At 41.3% G+C, this 19437-nt stretch overlaps 1 protein-coding gene across 8 annotated transcripts in view; it reads right to left on the bottom strand.

The window, feature by feature from the left end:
- CPLANE1 (ciliogenesis and planar polarity effector complex subunit 1) overlaps nt 1–19437 on the bottom strand; it is a 209345-nt gene that overhangs the window by 166644 nt on the left and 23264 nt on the right. For all 8 annotated transcript variants that reach the window (XM_073621364.1, XM_073621384.1, XM_073621422.1 and 5 more), the window contains exons 6-14: nt 17116–17222; nt 16634–16790; nt 16424–16527; nt 15397–15579; nt 12331–12586; nt 10776–10928; nt 8991–9730; nt 6061–6272; nt 1384–1464 (exon numbers count right to left, since the gene is read on the bottom strand). In XM_073621364.1, the coding sequence (XP_073477465.1) occupies nt 1384–1464; nt 6061–6272; nt 8991–9730; nt 10776–10928; nt 12331–12586; nt 15397–15579; nt 16424–16527; nt 16634–16790; nt 17116–17222 (1993 nt within the window). The remainder of the gene's footprint in view (nt 1–1383; nt 1465–6060; nt 6273–8990; nt 9731–10775; nt 10929–12330; nt 12587–15396; nt 15580–16423; nt 16528–16633; nt 16791–17115; nt 17223–19437) is intronic.

Here is a 19437-nt window from a genome sequence, read left to right on the forward strand (position 1 = left end):
ATGGGTTCTAATGTCCCCCCTAGTGGGGGGGTTTTCTCAGTGGGATTGCTGTTTGTTCTATGAGAATCCCTTTTTTTATTGTATGTTGAACTACTAATCTATATGGCATCCCCTTGTGTCAGAAATAACTGGTGGTATAATATTCGATTTCTCTTTTATACCGGATCTTAATGTTTTGATATGCTCCACCTGCATTGTGGACCCTATTGTAAAAATTTGCCAAAAAAATATTGAAACAGAAAACAGGCATCTAAGTATGCAAGCATCCGGGGTAAATCTGTCCACATAGACCATCCTTCGCACTAGGGGTCGGCCGATTACCATCGCGGTACCGATAACAAACTTACCAATATTACCGATATTGCTCAAGTGGTTATACCAGGGTGATGCCTGCAGTTGCAGGCATCACCCCGGTACAATTCTATAGAGCGGGCGGTCTGCTTTCTTGTAATAACAACAGATGCGGCTAAGCAGCCGCTCGGCTGTTATCACAAGTAGTGGGAGGGGACGTCCCCCCCCCCCTCCCCCCGCTGCTCAGCCCGGGTCTCCGGTCCCACCGGGAGTCCTGAGCGACCAGCTGGCATGTCCGCCGGCTGGCCAGAGACCCATGTCTCTGCTTTGTTCGGTCTCGCATCTAGTAAGGATCACTCTCATCCTAAAAAGGCGCCAGTTTTAAATAATAGAAAGTATTCAAAACCACCGATCTTGGGGTTTTGAATACTTTTTAGTGCAGTGGAGGGGTTTGGGGTCTTACAGACCCCAGATCCCTCCATAAAGAGTACCAGTCACTGCCTATTACTGTCACAAGGGATGTTTACAAGGATGTGACAGCAATAAAAGTGATTAAAAAATAGGACAGTGTAAAAAAATAAATAGATTTAAATCTACAGAATATCGGCACCTGATATCGGCTATCTGCCTTAAAGGCAGCCAAAAAAAAAAAATCGGCATCGGCCATGAAAAAACGATATTGGTCGACCCCCTACTCCTCCCACTGCTGATGGTCTGTAATCATGACCAGAAAACTACCCTGCAGTAGAGCGATCTGAAAGCGAGGCTTAAATCGCTCAGGGAATGCAGCATTGAAGGGATGACGTTGATGGAGGTGCAGAGGACGGTCTTATTGAATAGCTTTAGCCAGGATGCCTGCATACCTAGATGTGCCCGTTTTAATCATCAACCATGTAAGTTGCTAAATGTTGTACCTTCATTAAATGTAACCATATTGCTACACTTAGAGGCGCCTCTCTTCTCTTTTATACCCTGTAGCTCCTGCTGGATTCTGCTTTATGCATTCCCCATCAACACTTTTTATTTATTTTTTTTCTATCTATCTGAGTTTCCATCAGAAATAGTCACATGCACGGAGGCATTACAATTTACCCTGAAGACTGGCTTCCAGTAATTCTCTCTTCCAGAACTCTACAGATTCCTTATAAGACCCAAACAAGAACTGTTCTTCACCTAAAAAAAAAAAAAAAAGTAATATTCAATTTTAGATGGATATAAAATAAAATTTAAATCAAATACATATAACTATACATAGGTTTTTAGCAGATTAAGCCCTCATTCTCACGAGGCGGATCCGCTTCCACAGAGTCCGCCGGCTCAGCGGGAGATCTCTCTGTTGATCTCCGCTGAGCCGGCGGATGACAGGTTCCTCTCTGCTCACTGAGCGGGGAGGGGCTTGTCGAGCGCCGCTGGTTTCTATAGAGAGATCGGACGAGAACGGACAGCATGTCCGTTTTCATCAGATCTCACCCGATCCGATAGCGACGGATCTGAACGTAGCGGCATCCGTCTGCTTTTAGCGGATCGGACGGGGTCAGATGTCAGCGGATATGTCACTGCTGACATCCGTCGCTCCATAGACAGCATGGAGCGCCCGTTCAGGTCCGCCGTCAAAACGGACAGGCGGACCTGAACGGTCCGACCGTGTGAAAGGGGCCTGGGATACCAAAAAGACGCTTAGGCCTTGCTTATACTTGCTTTGCTAGCATTTGTCAGGGGGTGAGAAGTTCAACTAATAATGTAACTTACTGGCATTACAACCCAATTGCAGGTATAGGATGGGCTAGAGCAGGGCTCAAAGTTTCAAGTCTTGAGCTACTAGCCAGGCCTCAATGGTTACTCGCCACCAGTTGCCCCACCCAACCCCTACCCTGCCCCTAATTCCGCCCTCAATTTATCTCATGAAATTACCCTTAAATATTTTATGCGGAATTAAGCAACTTTATCCATGCTCATCAATGCAGCCTCGCCCGTGTCCACCAATGCAGCCTCGCCCGTGTCCACCAATGTAGCCTCGCCCGTGTCCACCAATGCAGCCTCGCCCGTGTCCACCAATGCAGCCTCGCCCGTGTCCACCAATGCAGCCTCGCCCGTGTCCACCAATGCAGCCTCGCCCGTGTCCACCAATGCAGCCTCGCCCGTGTCCACCAATGCAGCCTCGCCCGTGTCCACCAATGCAGCCTCACCCGTGTCCACCAATGCAGCCTCACCCGTGTCCATCGTGCGGCCTACCTGTGTCCATAATGCAGGAGAGCAGAGGAGAAGAACATTGCTGGCCAGATGATAAGAGCACCGAGGGACATTACAGGAACAGCTTTGATTTCAATTGCTGTGTGTTCCCGCTGCTCGGCGTCCCGTACAGCCCCGCCCCCTAGCCAGGGAACTTTGACACACATCACTCATCTCGGGTTGGATGGGTGATCTGTCTATCAAATTCCCTGGGACCAGGGGGCGGGGCTGTTTGTAACAACGAATGCGGGGAACACTCGGCTATTGAAATGAAAGCTGCTAGTGATGTCCCGCGCGCTCTGATCATCCAGCCGGCTCTCTCCTCTCTCTTCCCCTCCGTGAGCACTGGGAAAGGGACTCCAATACAACTCGCCGGCTGGCAGTGCTCATCCCCCGCCCCCCTCGCTCCCAGGCAGCCCTTCCTCTCCAGCCCTCAAAATTCACTCGCAAAATGCGAGCAGGCGAGTGTAATTTTTGAGGGCTGTGCTAGAGCTCTCTTCACTCACAGTGCCTGATAAGCAGCCTCCAAATCAAGGTGAAATCGGCAACCAGGTGAATATTGATCAACTATGCTTAGGCCCTTGTGAGCTGTTTGATTTTATCAATAATCACCCGGTTGCCAACTTTATCTTACATTTGTAGAGTTGTTGTAAGTTGTATCTCCTCCTCACTGCCTGGTTTTAAACCCCTAAATGTCTGACTAATGCGCTAAACGTGCTCACCTGAGCACAACAGGGAATATAATTCCTGCTTTGCAGCCACAGCATGCATACACCCCTAGCCGCTGCCTTTCCAGCTAAAAGGGAGCGGTAAAACCCCCCCCCAACCAGAAGTGTAGACGAGGCTTTAGAATTCAAGAATTTGGTGTGATCTAATCAGATTAGGACAAAAAAGGAAACTCGAATTCTTTTTTTTTACTCTAATGAATTCAAGATTTTGGTGTGATCCATATCACCAACTTACTTTTCTCTAACAAGCTAATCGATCAGTGGATTTGAACAAAACGCCAAGGTGAGCACCGTGTCATTGATTCCATTACTTTTATGTTCCCTGTTTTCTTACCTTTCTTTATTCCTATGTATGTATTAATGTATCCAAGCTTCAAGAGTTCCAACATTTTATTGTAGTTGGATGACCATTCAGCAAGAAATAATGATCATGTCCTAAAAATATGTCTTTAAGAAGTCAGTGTAAAAAGCGCCCCTTGTACAGGAGATGTGAATATAAAAACGCTTTGAAAGTACAGGTAATAGAAAATAGCCAACACGTTTTGGGGACAAAGGACTCCCCCTTCCTCAGGGCTGCTGATGAATGTTATTAACAAAGTAACCCAATGCCAGCTAGAGCTTGAGAGGCAGCATTGAGCCGGCATTTGGATAATCATCCATCCGATTTTTACGTCTCAGACAGACATCAGGATCCTTTCTCAATAACCTTCATCTGCAGCCCTGAGGAAAGGGGGGAGTCCTTTGACCCCCGAAATGTGTTGGCTATATTTTATCATCTGTACTCTCAATAAAGCGTTTTTTATACTCACATCTACTGTAAACCGGGCGCTCCTTTACACTGACTTGACTTGATCACATAGGGAAGATACCATCAGGCCGCAGCCCAGGCCCCCACCCTCCCAAAAAAAGCCGGGCACTAATCTCTGGAAGGAAATCCTTCCAATCTGCCCCTTATACCTCCTATCTACAAACAGTGACCGATCAAGTCAGTTCAGCACGATCTCTACCCTCTAAAAATATGTCTCGTCTGTGACTAATCATTAGAGATGGGCCGCACACCCGAACAGGGGAAAAATTCAGACCCAAACGGCAAACACCATTGAAGGAAAAATGAAAAGTGCCCAATTTGAATGCTTATATGTAAGTAATTGGCCATAAAAGGGGTAAATTGAATCACAATTGCGATTGCCGCCACCCTTCTATTTAAAAAAAAAAAAGTAAAAAAAACAGCGTGGGGGGTCCCCCTCCAAGGCCATACCAGATCCTTAGGGTCTGGTATTGCTCCTAAGGGAAAAAAAAAAAATCAATCCATATGCCCCCCCAACCTCCCAACTCTGAGAAGAAGAGAAGAAACAGTTTGGGACTTTATAGGAGGACATTAGAAACCTTTTTTCTCATATATCCTAATGTCAGGGATGGAGGTACATTCTAATGTCCTCCTATAAAGTCCCAAATTGTCATATTGGGGATGGAAGCATGCACCTTATATAGCTTATAGTACATCTATTGGTAGTATCCATTGTCTGCACCACTTAGGTGCGTTTATCTTTTTACTATGCTTGACTATTTTGCCATAATCGGGTTAGAGTATGGATGGATGGTTGTTGGTTGGGGGCCTGACTCTCTGTAATTAGGATCTCCACTAATACTCCCCGCTCTGCGACATGCCCTATGCTCTGGTCATGCTGGGTTTCTTCTGGCCCGGGAGCTGCGATGAGCTCCGTGTGTCACTGTCCTCCCCTTTTCCTCCTCTCGTTGCGACATGAGGATGGGGGATCGCTTCCCGTTGCTCATCGACGTCACACCGTCCACCTTACTATTTTTATACATTATTTATAATGTGCTCTTTTGGACTCTACCAATGTTATTACTGTGGAGACACACAACAATGAGTCTGGTGTTTTCATTATTTTACCATTGTGATTATATTATGCTGCTATGCCATTATGTTACTTTGCTACTATGTTATGGAATTAAAGTTTCCTTGTTTTACTATATTATAGTGTATGTATTCTGGTATTATGCAAGATATGGCTTATCACAAATATGGCTTATCCACCAGACATCATCATTAGTATTATTATGTTGTGTTGCCTCCCTGGCTGAGAGAGAGAGAGGGGAGAGAGAGAGAGGAGAGAGAGAGGAGAGAGAGAGGAGAGAGAGAGAGGAGAGAGGAGAGAGAGAGAGAGGAGAGAGAGAGAGAGGAGAGAGAGAGAGAGGAGAGAGAGAGAGAGGAGAGAGAGGAGAGAGAGGAGAGAGAGGAGAGAGAGGAGAGAGAGGAGAGAGAGAGAGAGAGAGAGAGAGAGAGAGAGAGAGAGAGAGAGAGAGAGAGATAGAGATGGATGAAGTGCTGCATAAATTGATGGTGCTATACAAGTACCTGCAGTAAATAAATAAATTACAGTAAAACAAAAAACAATTGTGCTACCCTTGCATTTAGATGTTTAGAAAAAGATACAATCACTTATTCCTGACAAATTCAAAGCACCAAACTCTGTTCACTGTCCAAATCAGTGAACTTTGCAATGAATCAACCCACCTATAAAAACTTGCTGGGCATCCCATTCCAAAATCATAGGCATTAAATATACCTTTGAGGCTATAGTAGCCTCCAATCTTCTGGGAAGGCTTTTCATGATGTTTTACAGACTAGTGTGAACCTAACCCAAGCAACAAAGTAGGTGTGACAGGTATTCACCAAGTTTTGGCCAAATGTTGTGTTTGACTACAGCAAACAAGTAAAGAGAGAAAAAAAAACAAAAAAAAACGCTGGCATTCACAAACACATATAATACGAGAAACACTGCCTTACCAGTTACAGGGAGAAGGCACAAGCTCTGGCTCAGATGTTGGTTTGCCGATTGCAGCTCAGTTTGTATGTGACACAACAGTGACACAATGGCCTTTTCCTCACTTTGAACTCTAGGTGACAATTGCATGGACTGATTCAAAGATATCTGTTTTCTCAAACGTTTCTGGTACCAAAGAGTCTGATTATACAAGAGTCTCCACTGCACAGCCAGTCTGCAAAGCAGAATAACCAAACAATTCACATTAAAAGCTGTAGTAAAGATATACCTATCTTAAATAAAAAAAAAAAAAAAAATTAAAAAAAAGGAAAGAAGGAATCCTGATTTTTTTTTAAAATGCCCCCAAAATAAAACAGTTTTTATACTTCAAGCAGAATACACCTCTTCCTAATCTCCTGTGTTATGTTATTTAAAGGGATGTAAAATATTAATCATTTTGTGTTTAAAAGTAAAAATGGCCAGATATTTTGAAGGCAAGTATGAAATACTGTATACGAATAATTCTGATGTACTAATTCTAGCCAGCAATGAGAGCTGTGGGTTTCTTTGTACAAGGGCTAACCTTAAAGGGGTTTTAAAGTCAGAAGGTTTTTTATCTTAACCACTTCAGCCCCGGAAGAATTTACCCCCTTCCTGACCAGTGCGTTTTTTGCGATTCGGCACTGCGTCGCTTTAACTGACAATTGCGCGGTCGTGCGACGTGTCACCCAAACAAAATTGACGTCCTTTTTTTCCCACAAATAGAGCTTTCTTTTGGTGGTATTTGATCACCTCTGCGGTTTTTATTTTTTGCGCTATAAACAAAAAAAAGCGACAATTTTGAAAAAAACGCATTATTTTTTAGTTTTTGCTATAATAAATATCCCCCAAAAATATTTAAAAAAACATTTTTTTTTCCTCAGTTTAGGCCGATACGTATTCTTCTACAAATTTTACCAAATTTTTGGTAAAAAAAAAAACGCAATAAGCGTTTATTGATTGGTTTGCGCAAAAGTTATAGCATTTACAAAATAGGGGATAGTTTTATGGCATTTTTTTTATTCTTTTTTTTTTTTTACTAGTAATGGCGGCGATCAGCGATTTTTATCGTGACTGCGACATTATGGCGGACACATCGGACATTGACACATTTTTGGGACCATTGTCATTTATACAGCAATCGGTGCTATACAAATGCACTGATTCCTGTGTAAATGACACTGGCAGTGAAGGGGTTAACCACTAGGGGGCTAGGGAGGGGTTAAGTGTGTCCTAAGGATGTGTTACTAACTGTGGGGGGGTGTGGCTACATGTGACACGTCATTGATCTCTGCTCCCAATCGCAGGGAGCAGAGATCAGTGACACTGATACTAGGCAGAACAAGGAGATGCTTGTTTACATTAGCATCTCCCCGTTCGTCCTCTCCATGAGGCGATTGCAGGTATCCCCGCGGCGATCGAGTCCACGGAACCCGCGACCCGACTCATGGAGCTCCCGGCTGGCGCGCATGCAATGGCACGGCGGCAAATACAAAGGGACGTACGGGTACGCCCATTTGCCCAGCCGTGCCATTCTGCTGACGTACATCGGCGCACGCCATTCGGGAACCGGTTAAATACATTCTATGCATTAAGATAAAAAGCCTTCAGTGTGTAGCAGCCCCCCTCATACTTACCTAAGGCCCCTCTCTGTCCAGCAATGTCCACGAGTGTCTCAGCAGTCCAAGATTCTCCCTCCCTGATTGGCTGAGACACAGCAGCGACGCCATTGGCTCCTTCTGCTGTCAATCAAAGTCAGCTAGCCAATCAGGGAAGAAAGGGGGCGGGAGCCAGGTCAAGGCACTGTGTCCGAATGGAGACAGGGAGCTGTGAATCTGCTCGGGTTTGTATGTGTTTGCTGTGGGGGCACTGAACAGGAAAGAGGGGCCAGGATCACAGAATAGGCATCCGAAAAGAGGAGGATCTGGGCTGCTCTGTGCAAATCCACTGCAACAGGGCAAGTAAGTATAACATGTATATTATTTTTATAGGAAAAAAAAACTAGACTTTACAATCACTTTAACTGCTGTGCTGAAACTTGGTTGAATATCTGAAGCTCAAATCAAGGCTGGCCATAGACGGTTTGAATCCTGCTGAACAGGCCGAGATTCAATTCGTGTGTAGGCAAGCTGAATGTACTAAGTTGATCAATCGATCAACTTGGGTACAACCAGCCTGCTGGATTTACTTGCGATTATTGCTATCAGTTGCTTTGGCCGCTAGCAATAATCACTGTCTGCGCCCAGCGGGGATGGCTTCCCCCGCAGGGAACAGACAATTGCCAGCACTGAGTGTTGATGAAGGAGTCGTGCAAATTTCTTTCCTGCAACCACGGGTTTAAGAAATTTGCACCATCTATGGCCTGCCTATGCTGGATACACACTCAATTATTTTTTCGTTCAACTAGTGGTTGAAAACTATTCTGCTGAGACATAGGGGGAGATTAAAACTGTAGCAATCAGAATCTGGTGCAGCTGTGCATGGTAGCCAATCGGCTTCCAAGTTCAGCTTGTTTATTTAAACTTTGGACAATAAAACCTGGAAGCTGATTGGATTCTATGCAGAGCTGCACCAGATTTTGCACTCTCCATCCCCTCATTGAATTCTGAATAAACTCTCTTTCTATGAATGGATCTGTACTGGTACTGACTTTCTATAAACCTAGAAATTAACCATAACTTCACTTATCTGCAGAAAGTAACAGCATTATTTGTACTTAGGCTTTCCAAAACCTCCATTTCCCTGCTTCTATGACTGGCTTACTGCCCCAGGTGCCTGCTCAAAGCATGAGATCATATCAAAGGCAGTCTGTAGCAGGGAAACCTCTCCAGATGCCATTAGATTTTTTTATACTAGAAGTTTTGCTTTGGAATTGGAAGCTTCACATCAAAAAGATCAGTTGCATCTCCAGTACCTTTTCTCTGACATTCTGCTGTAAGTCACTGAATTTGGAGGTTCCTTGAAAACATTGCATACTGATGAGCCTTTGAAGGGCTGTATTAGTGCTTCAAATATAGGGGTCTTCACAATGTCAAGATGTGCTACATCGCCCTTAGAAAAACCAGCAGGGACAGACTCAAAACGTAAGCTGTAAATTGTGGCCAGGTTTTGGGAAACCATCTTTAACCAATAGAAACCTTCCACCAGACTCTTCGAGTAAAGCTGACCTTGCTGAACAAGGATCAACTTGATGACCTCTGCAGACAGTTTTATCATGTGTCCAAAGGCTTGCCGCGGCAATACATCCCAGTAGAGAGCAGTAAGGCACTGCTGTAGAACATCAAAGTAAGAAGCCCACAGTGTATCTCCTCTTCCTGAAGCCTTAGAGGGTTTATCTGATTTTAACATAGGGCACTTGGGATTCTGAAGAAGAGTCAGGAAATGAGTCAAGCACCCCACAGTGTACTGTAACAGACTGTCTAATTCTGCTATATTTCTCATGGTCACTCCGGTGGTCCATGCTGTTAATAAAGTTTTCCTGATATGTAGCAGTTCACGAAGCATGTCGCTCTTTACCATGCTGTGGTCATTGGCATGGATGGTATCAAACATGGAAGCAAATTCCAGCCTGCCCTGCTCAGCTCTGCCAAAATTACTGTCTGATGGAGCAATGTATTTCAAATGTTCCTGATCATCTGACTCCTCATCATCATCCTGGGGACAAACGAAAAACAAGTGAAGTGATCACAGCTACAAATCAGGAAGACTGCTCAAGTGAACCTTGAAAATATTTCTCTATAACTGTTACTGCTTAAAGGCAAACTATCATTTTAGGCAAATTTTTGGGGGGTTTTTTGGAAAGTTTTAAATTTGTTAATAATTTATTTTAAATCTTTAAATTGCCTTTATACTTTGTAGCAAGATGGATTACGCCACTAGTTAAAATCATATTAGTTTTGAAAATATTAAAACACAGGTCTACAGATTCATTAGGAAATACCTGTCCTTGTTTCCTCAAAAATGCTGAATGATTGTAAAGTTAATCTCTTCTTTACTTGCTCCAATCTAGTCTGTCAGCATCTCCTAGAAACCTAATTTGTGGACGTTCCCATTATTTAGCACTGACCTCATTCACACTCGTCAGTGTAGCAGCACTGCGGACAGTCTACTGTGTACGAGTCTCAATGCAGAAAGGGAGGAGAGCACTGACACACAGTCCCTCTAGCTGCCATGCTCCCTTCCTCTGCTTGTGCTGAGACAACGTTTGTCTTGGGCAAATGCCTGGTGCCCAAGACCAGCACGGTCAATCAGCTCTAATTCATTATTCTTCTCATTCAGAGCAGCAACTTCTGGCTAAACAGTGGTGGTGGGGAGTTGGCACTGTCGACCACCCTTGTTCTGAATCTACTGCACTAATTGAAATGAGACAAAGTGCTACATGTACTTTATGCCATGGTTGGCAGCATACAGAAGGCACGTGGGCTAGACTTATTTTTTAGGACATTATGTGCTTCCTGTGACCCCTTTAGGTCTTGGTTTTCAACCAGGATGGGTGTGGAAATCTTGCGACCAGAGTCCCTGAGACACATAAGATATAAAATAAATTCAAATTTCTACCTCCTACTACAATATGAAATGTAAGCTTTGGTTGGACTGACCCTTAAAAGCAGTTCAATACCTTCATATTAATTGGTCTATATTAGAGTTATAGCATGTATCTTTTAAAAAAAAAAAAAGAATAGAACATGCATTTGAATACCTGTAATATCCTCTCCAGGTGGCCACAGATTTCCTGCTCGTCTTGCAAAAAGCTTGGCACTGTAGAAAGCACTGATGGAGGTTTATCAGCATCTTTTGATAAAGTGGCTTTCAGAGAAGACAGGGACCTCAGTTTAATCCCATTTTTCTTTGACTGTAAAATGAAATCAAAGACATTGTTTAAATCGGTTGCAGCAATACTGCAAGGTAATTGAAATAAAAACAATTTTATTGTTCCATACACAGTTATTTGTTGCTGCATTACCACAGGTTATGAGTTTAAAATAAGTCTGGAACCTGTGGCACACAGGCCGCATGTGGCCCAAGATGGCTGTGAATGCAACCCAAATACAAAATCGTAAACTTACATAAAAATGTTGATTTTTTTTATTGTAAAAATGCATTTACACTTAGAGAACACATGCGTCGAAAGAAAAATTTGACAGTGTCTCTTAACTAGACTTTTAGAAGTCTTCCCAAAAAAAAAAATATCCCACTCTTCACAATCACACCCTATACATCAGTTTACAGCAGCTGCTAAATATATGAGCAACTATTTTCAAGAATGAAGCACATGAAGGGCAAAATTAGAACGAAAATATCGGACAAGCACCTTGAGAATTCATTGAGAATTGCGACTACATCCATCCAACCAGATATTGATGCGATCCTTTATCAAAAAGAGCATCAAATATCACACTAGTTACATGTTGCCCTCTTTTACGTACAAATTCTATCCAGCACTCAATCGCACTGGCTGCGTTTCCTTCTCCGTCTTCTGCAACATAACAAGTGTGCTTTACTGCTAGTAACTCTATATATTCTCTCGTGTTACAAGAATGTCTTACAAAAGAGATTCAGCAATGACACAGATTGAGGTAAACTTTACAATAATTTCAAAGGTATCTACTGAAAGGGCTGGTGCATCCCCTTTAAAGTAATTCTCTACAAGTAGAAACAAGACAGTTACCATTGCTTGCCTTCTAAAAATACTGTCTATCAGGGCTGTCTCTGGACTAAATACTTTCTGCAGGTTTCACCTAGTACAGTTATACAGACTTTGGTGTCAGAACTCCAGATCTGCAAGCATTTAGAGTCAATAAAATAGAAAGTATAGTTGGCCTGGAGTTCAGAACAGTCAGGAACCTAGCATTTTTAAAGAGAGGTCAACAATACATTTCTCTCTAATCTAATTAAAAGCAGTGGCTTATTAGTTATCGTGTAACCTGTTCTGCAGCACTAGTGTCCTCAATTCAAATCCCAACCATGACATGTGCTTCTTGTGTTACTGTGTGTTTTTTCCAGGTACTCCGGTTTCCTCCCAAGCGCCAAAGACATAGAGGCAGCTTAATTGGCTCCTGCCCAAATTGGCCCTAGTATGCATGTATCTATGTATGTGAGATAGGGACCTTAGATTGTGCACTCCCTGAGAGCAGGGGCAGAATGTACAAAATGTAGAGTGCTGCGTAAACTGTCAGCACTATAGAATAGTCTGTAATAAATAAATAGTATTTACAGTAACTCTGGGATAACATTACTGCATCCACATCTCTCACCTTTCCTAAGTGCAGGCTCTGTTGTAAATTCCCCAGCCTCTGGGCAGAGTCAAGCAGTAAAGACTTCATGAAATGGCAAGGAGACATATTTTGTGCAAAACGGAGGGCAGTCACCATATAACCATCAGAGACAACGAGGTAATGTAGGCGAGGGTGGCAAGTGACAGAAAACCTTTGCCTCATCAGGTCATCCTGAGATGCCACAGAACCCAGAGAGTCATTGGCATTATGGCTTTCCAGGAGGGGGACAGGCGGTCTGAAAAACAAGAAATGAAAACATGAAAACAGGTTAAACTATATTATATTTATTGCTACTTTTTTTTTGTTTTTCCTAAAGCAAGGCTGTAAAAATAATTACACTACTGCAGTAAGCCTCTACAGAAGGCTGATGGCATGAGCTGGCAGTACAGACCTTTTGTGTTGAGCTGTCCAGTGCAGTTTGGAGCCAAATGTCTGCACTACCTGACTAATGAACAGGCATGCCCTTGGTTCCAACCCACAATGCAATGTCCTGTGCCTGAGCAGCCTAATAAGTCCAAACATTGCCAGATAGAGGGCAGGGGATCCGCATTAAAACACATAATGTAAGGGTTAACTTTTAGGCAGAGCTGGGCAGTCAGAGGCTTTGCCACAGAAGAACATTCAGGAAGAGTCTGACAATCTGTAGTTCTAAAAAGCTCAAACATTGCCAGGTAGAGGGCAGAGGATCCTTAGAATTATATATCCCTCTGGGATTGGACACGTAATGTAAGGGTTAATTTTAATGGGAAAAAACAAAAAACACAGCTTAGGTGGGTGAATCCAGATAAATGAATAAGTGAAGTGAATTGAAGGACCTCTCAAGGGTTAATTTTAAGGCAGAGCTGGACAGAATGACATTTAGGAAATGCCTGATAATCTGTAGTTCTGCCTGAATTATGAGGTTTCATCTTAGCAAGAAAACCATGTCCATTGCCAGGGATTTAGGAGAAAATTAAAAATGCTGCCCTATAAAGTTTTCAATATAAATTTTATATACACACACACAGACACACACACACACAGACACACACATTTATATTTTTCAAGTAAATAAACAATATATTACATGAGTATTATGTAGTCTCTTATCCAAGACAGCAGCTTGAGCTCTAGGTTCCAATTCACACTGCATGGCTTAAGCCCCGTACACACAGTCAGAATGTCGGGAGACGTTTGTTGGTACAAAATAAAATACCGGCCGACTTTCTATCGTGTGTATGTGGGTCTGGCACAGTAACATATGCACAGGTGATTGCTTTGTACACACTGGTTTTGCCCTGGTCCTGAACAGATGACCTTTCAGATTAGTAAAAATGGTTGCATAAGGCATGCAAAATCTAGAGTTATGTCATAGTGTGCTGTATCAAGATGCAATGACTTCATAATTACATTATAATGCAACATTATGTCATGAGGACAGAACAAGTAAGAGAAGGAAGCTAGAATGAGAAAATGAGGAAAGAAGAATAAATGAAAAGAGACACACAAAACTACACAGAAAAATAGAGAAGAGCGCATTACGTGGAATAAATGAGTATAGTAAAGCTGAAAATGCAATGAAAAGAAATGAAAAAACTTATATTTGAAAACAAGATCATGGATGTGAAATATTTTCTGTGTTGTAATCATTTTCTTCTCTGTTGCAAGCAGAATCCATCAATCATTTTTTTTTTAAAAAGCAAGTTATTTAACCCTTTCTTTACCAGACTAAAGTCTAAAATTTCAAAACATATTTTCTAGAAGTCAATGACACTAAAGAATAAATTAGAGTAGCTGCAATTTATGTCGCACAATATTATATATGCGCAACGGTTATTAAATCTATATTTTCAATTAAATTCATCTTCAAATATTTGATAAACTAGTAGCTATGAGGATGTCCAGCAAATATTTAGCAATATGTTAAGCCTAAAATCTGCATGCACCCGCAAAGCAGCAACATATTTTAATATCCATAATTGTCAAAAGACAATACTTTTATAACATTTACAGCTCACTAATTCAGAGTTAACCATCAATGACGAATCTAGGATTCCTTCTACTTCCACATGCTCCTGTGTTGTATAATCAGCATTTACAGTAGACATGTGCTATTGGTTTAGTTCCAAATTAGTTTAACGAATTTTGACAAATTTGTTAATTTCTGAATTTCAAAATTTTCAAATTTCGGAATTTCGGAATTTCAAAATTAGGAAATTCGAAAATTCGAAATTAGGAAATTTCAAAATTCAAAAATTTTGAAATTTGAAAATCTAAAAATAAGAATGAAAATCTGAACATTCAAAAGAATGAAAATCTGAACATTCAAAAACCCGAAAATCTGAAATAATAACTAATAATAGATATTAAATTATAGGTATTGGAATTTCCTTTCAAATTTGGCTAAATAATAATAATAATAAAACATTTTTATTATTACTTATTGTTCATTTGTTCCATTCCATTTGTTTAGATGCGGCATTCGTTTTTCTGGATAATTCGTAACTTCAGATAAATTTGTATTCGTTACGTTCACAAAAAGACAAATTTGAAAGGAAATACCGACACCTATAATTTAATAGTTAGTTATTATTAGTTAGTTATTATTTCGAATTTTACTGATTTTCTTTCTTTTTTTCAGATTTTTCGAATTTCTGAATTTTCGAATTCCGAAAAAAGCAAACAAATGGAACGAAAACGAACTAATTTTTTGTCGTATATGCATCCTAGGTGCACATCTGTGCATGGGTTCTCTGTAATACTTTTTTTAATAGAAATTAATATTTAACACTTTGTATTTATCTTTTTACTTCATTGTTTATCACAAGGGATCTGACAAGAATCCTATCTGACAGTAAATTGACAGTGAAAAAAAGGACAGAGCATTTAAATATAAAAGAGATCAAGGACAGATTTAGAATATGTTATACAAGAAGGCAAGACTTATTGACTGAAGGATGCAAAGACAGATTTCTTTCTTATTGCCCATACCAACCAACTGTCTTCTTCCACAAGAAAAAAAAAATGATACTGAAAGGTGAATCGACACATTTTATGTGTAATTACCTGTATGTGATTAAAGGATGAAGAGGGATAAATTCAGCGGGTCCAAATTCAACACTACATCCGGATGTTGTCAGAGTCAGGAGCTCACCCAGTCGTGTTAATAACAGAAGGGACCCCCTCTTCAAAACACAGGCTAAAAACAGGCTGTCGGCTGTCCATGATAAGTCCGCTACCCAGTAAGACCTGAGAAGGAAAAGAATCGGGTGCATAAAAATTTCACTGAAAATTTACTGGTTGTCCTTTGAGAGTATCTCACCAAAAATTAAGGTTTTTTTGCAGCAGATGCTCAAAATCTGACTTGTATCTTAGTGCAGACTTCTGGGAAAACCAGTGAGCCAATCACACAAGCAGGAAATGACAATTCTAGGGAGAGTTCTGTACACCATCTCTGTACAGAATGCCTCCAGAAGCCATATTGCATTGCATCTTAAAAGAGAAATTACAGCACTGCAGATTGAAAAGGAAAGGCAATTTTTATTAACATTAAATGGCAATATGACTTGTGTCGCAATTGTATTTGTTATGTTATTTTTTTTATTATTATTTGCAAAAAAAATTTCTACCCACAAAAGTGGAGTTACCCTTTAAGTTGGTTTTATTACAAGAAATCAAAAGGAGGATTTTATGTTCTTCCACCAAGCCTATGTATGGAAAAACAAGCAGTCATGTGATCTCAATTAGGAATTGCCTGTAAAATGGACAACTGTCAGTACAGGAATGCTGAAACTGCAAAACAGGAGAAACATGCATAGCGGCCTTTACCTGTAAGTTTATTTATTCTCGTTTATTTACATATGAAAAAGACTGATGGTAAGTACCGTAGCGCCTGGATAATTAAGTGACAATACATGTTATTTCTATAAAAGAAGAGGATCCAAAATGATTTTCCTCAAGGGAAGCAATAGTGATGACAGAGAAAAAAACATGGCAGATTTTCTGAGAATCAGTTGATCAACCCCACCCCAAAGATTTTGAGGCAATAGTCATGTCAGGCATATGGGTACCGACAAAAATTATTTCCACCAACCTTAGGTATCTGGTTGGGATCTGCTGGTTTTTACTACTACAGCCTTTCAAATTGCCACACACAGTGACAAAGTTCATGGTGTTTACAAAAACGACACAGGTTGCCTGCAAAAAAATGAAGAAAAAATAAATATCAAAGTCTTCATTTATTTTCATCATATTTTCCTCAAAACAGAATACTTTTTATAGTATATTGTTATATTTACAGCACCTTAGGGTCTTTCTGATTTATTGCCAAGGCTTGGACAAAGCCATCTTTGGAAAATGCAGTCACCAGAGCTCCTCTAGACTTCACTGGCTCACAGGTCGGGTAGATGGTATCCAGGGGACAGTCCTGTTGTGCCCAGTAAATGTTGAATGGGGACACACTAAAACAGATTAAGTACAATATACAGATTGATGAGGGTTATGCCTTCATGCAAAACGGTAAGGCACGTATGTGTATACAGCACACACCCTGTCACCTGGAAGGGGAAGATCCCATCAGCTGGGACGAAGACAGCAAAAAACACTTCTCTACTGTGCTAAAAAAGGGTTTTTATTGCCGTCTACTGTGACAGTAAATCTCCCCAATGGTTGGTGATTAGGATACCAATAAAAGCATACAGTACAAATGCAGACAAACTTATAAAAATATTAACTTCAAACAAAGAAATGTTTGATATCAAAGACCAAATATATAAAAAAGCGGACCTGTTGTACTTCTGATCACCTTCAAGCCAACGCAGAGAAAGGAATGTCAGCCTGAGATGGGCTCCAGAGTAGAAGATAAATGTACACAAACAGCTGTCCCCCAAAACCTGCAAAGTCATAGAAGTAAGAAAACAACACAGCAAATTAAAGAACTAATCAGACATGGCTTTTCCACAAGTATTACATACAGTACATTACATAAATACAGTACATACTGTAGAACTCAAAAATGAATAGACATACTCAGCATACTTTGTCCAATGAAGGTTATCTTAACATCATTTAAATGTGTTTTGAGTCTATGCCTTAAAGAATGGGCAGTCTAAAGGGTCAGGGTAATTAAAGGGATATTTAAGTTATAACTGGAGTGCAATAGCCTGAGCCGCCTGCTAACTTAAAATGAGCTTCCAACCAAAATTTTCAAAAAGTTAAGAATATCAGGCAAAATAGAAATAGAAGGAATATCTTTTCTATGGGGACAGACTTATAGCTGAACTCCAGGGAAAGGAAAACACAAAGAAGCTTGCTTAGGTCTAGGGGGTCACAAAAAGCACTTCCTACATGATCCTCTGCTCCTGCAAGCTACCTCCAGGCTCGAAGACCTGTCCCTGCACCCTCTTCTCCCCTAGGCTTCAATGCAGGTCTTCTGACGTCATCAAGACCAACGCAGAGATAACTACTAGAGGGTAAGGCAGTAGAAAATAGCGGCACATGCCGGTGTAGCATAGGAGCGGGTGAGTAAACCTGTTTTTTGCTAGGAGTTAAAAGGGATATTAAAGTCTTTGTTATTTAAAAAAAAAAAAAAAAAACACAACATGTTAAAAAGTATAAGCAGATAAGTATAACATGTTTAACAAACATGTTATACTTACCTGCCCTGTGCAGTGGTTTTGCACAGAGCAGCCCCGATCCTCCTCTTCTCAGGTCCCCCGCCAGCGCTCCTGGCCCCTCCCTCCTGTTCCCACAGCAAGCAGCTTGCTATGGGGGCACCCGAGCCGAGCCGATGCACTGTGTGTCTATTCAGACATGGAGACGCAGCTCGGCCCCACCCCCTCTCTCTCTCCTCATAGGCTCATTGACTTTGATTGACAGCAGCGGGGGCCAATGGCAATCAGGAAGGAGAGTCCCAGACAGCCAAGGCTCTTGTGCAACATCGCTAGATTGAGATGGGGCTCAGGTAGGTATTGGGGGCTGCTGCACACAGAAGGTTTTTTTTATCTGAATGCATAGAATGCATTCAGATAAAAAAAAAAAATTCTGCCTTTAGAAACACTTTAAGAAAGCACTTAACCCCTGGCAGTTTAAGGACAGCCCCATTGCAAGGAAGTATTTATAAGCATTTTTTTCTAACAAGCATTAAACAAGCTTTACAAGATATCCCAGATCTATCCAGCCACTTGTACTGCAAAGTAGTGTATTCTCAAAGATCCTAAAAGATTACAAAGCAGACTGTTAAAGCCCAAGTTTATAGTTAGTTGAAATAGTTTCTTTAGGCTCATTATCCTGGACCTGCCAAGCCTGCGAAATCCATGAAAGGAGAAGCACCATAGTGATGAACCCATCTTCTGCTTCCTATCTGAATGATTCTTGTCAGCACATGAACTGATTGACTCCTTGTAATTCTTCTTCCTTACACATTCCAGCTCTGCTGTACACGGACTGCAAGAGACTGATACCAGGTCAAATTCAAGTCCTTGCACTGTCTCTATTTAAAAATTAAATTTTTTGGTTTACCTGTAAAATCCTTTTCTTCGAGTACATCACAAGACACAGAGAATATTCATATCCATTAAGATAGAGCTATGGTTACTACCTTCAAGTGATTAGATACTAGCAAAAAAAAGACAGGAAATCCCCTCCTGGGCATAACACCTTCCTCGACAAAGCTTCAGTTTAATAAGCCATGAACAACAAAGGAAGCAGGCATGGGATCATTGTGCCCTGTGATGTTCTAAAAAAATGATTTTACAGGTAAACCCAAATTATCCCATTTTCTTTATCATACATCTCAGGCCCAAGTATTCCAACCAGGGTCGGGACTTGGGACTAAAGCCGACTTCTGCAAGTTTAGAACACATCCAAACCTTTCCAGAGTTTTCACAGTTAAAACTACTGCAGAGCAGAACGCTCCTTCAGAAGTAAATTGCCCAGGTATTGGATAACAGGAATAGGACGCATAAGTCCCAAGACTGGGGCTGACACCCTGGTGAATACTCTGAGCAGTGGACAGGCTGAATGGCAGGACCACAAATTAAAATGGTGTTCTTCAACTGCCAACTACAGAATCCTTTGGTGAAGTGAGGAAATCTGCACTTGTAGATA

The sequence above is a fragment of the Aquarana catesbeiana genome, linkage group LG01, assembly GCF_042186555.1.
Source record: "Aquarana catesbeiana isolate 2022-GZ linkage group LG01, ASM4218655v1, whole genome shotgun sequence".
Lineage (NCBI taxonomy): Eukaryota > Metazoa > Chordata > Amphibia > Anura > Ranidae > Aquarana > Aquarana catesbeiana.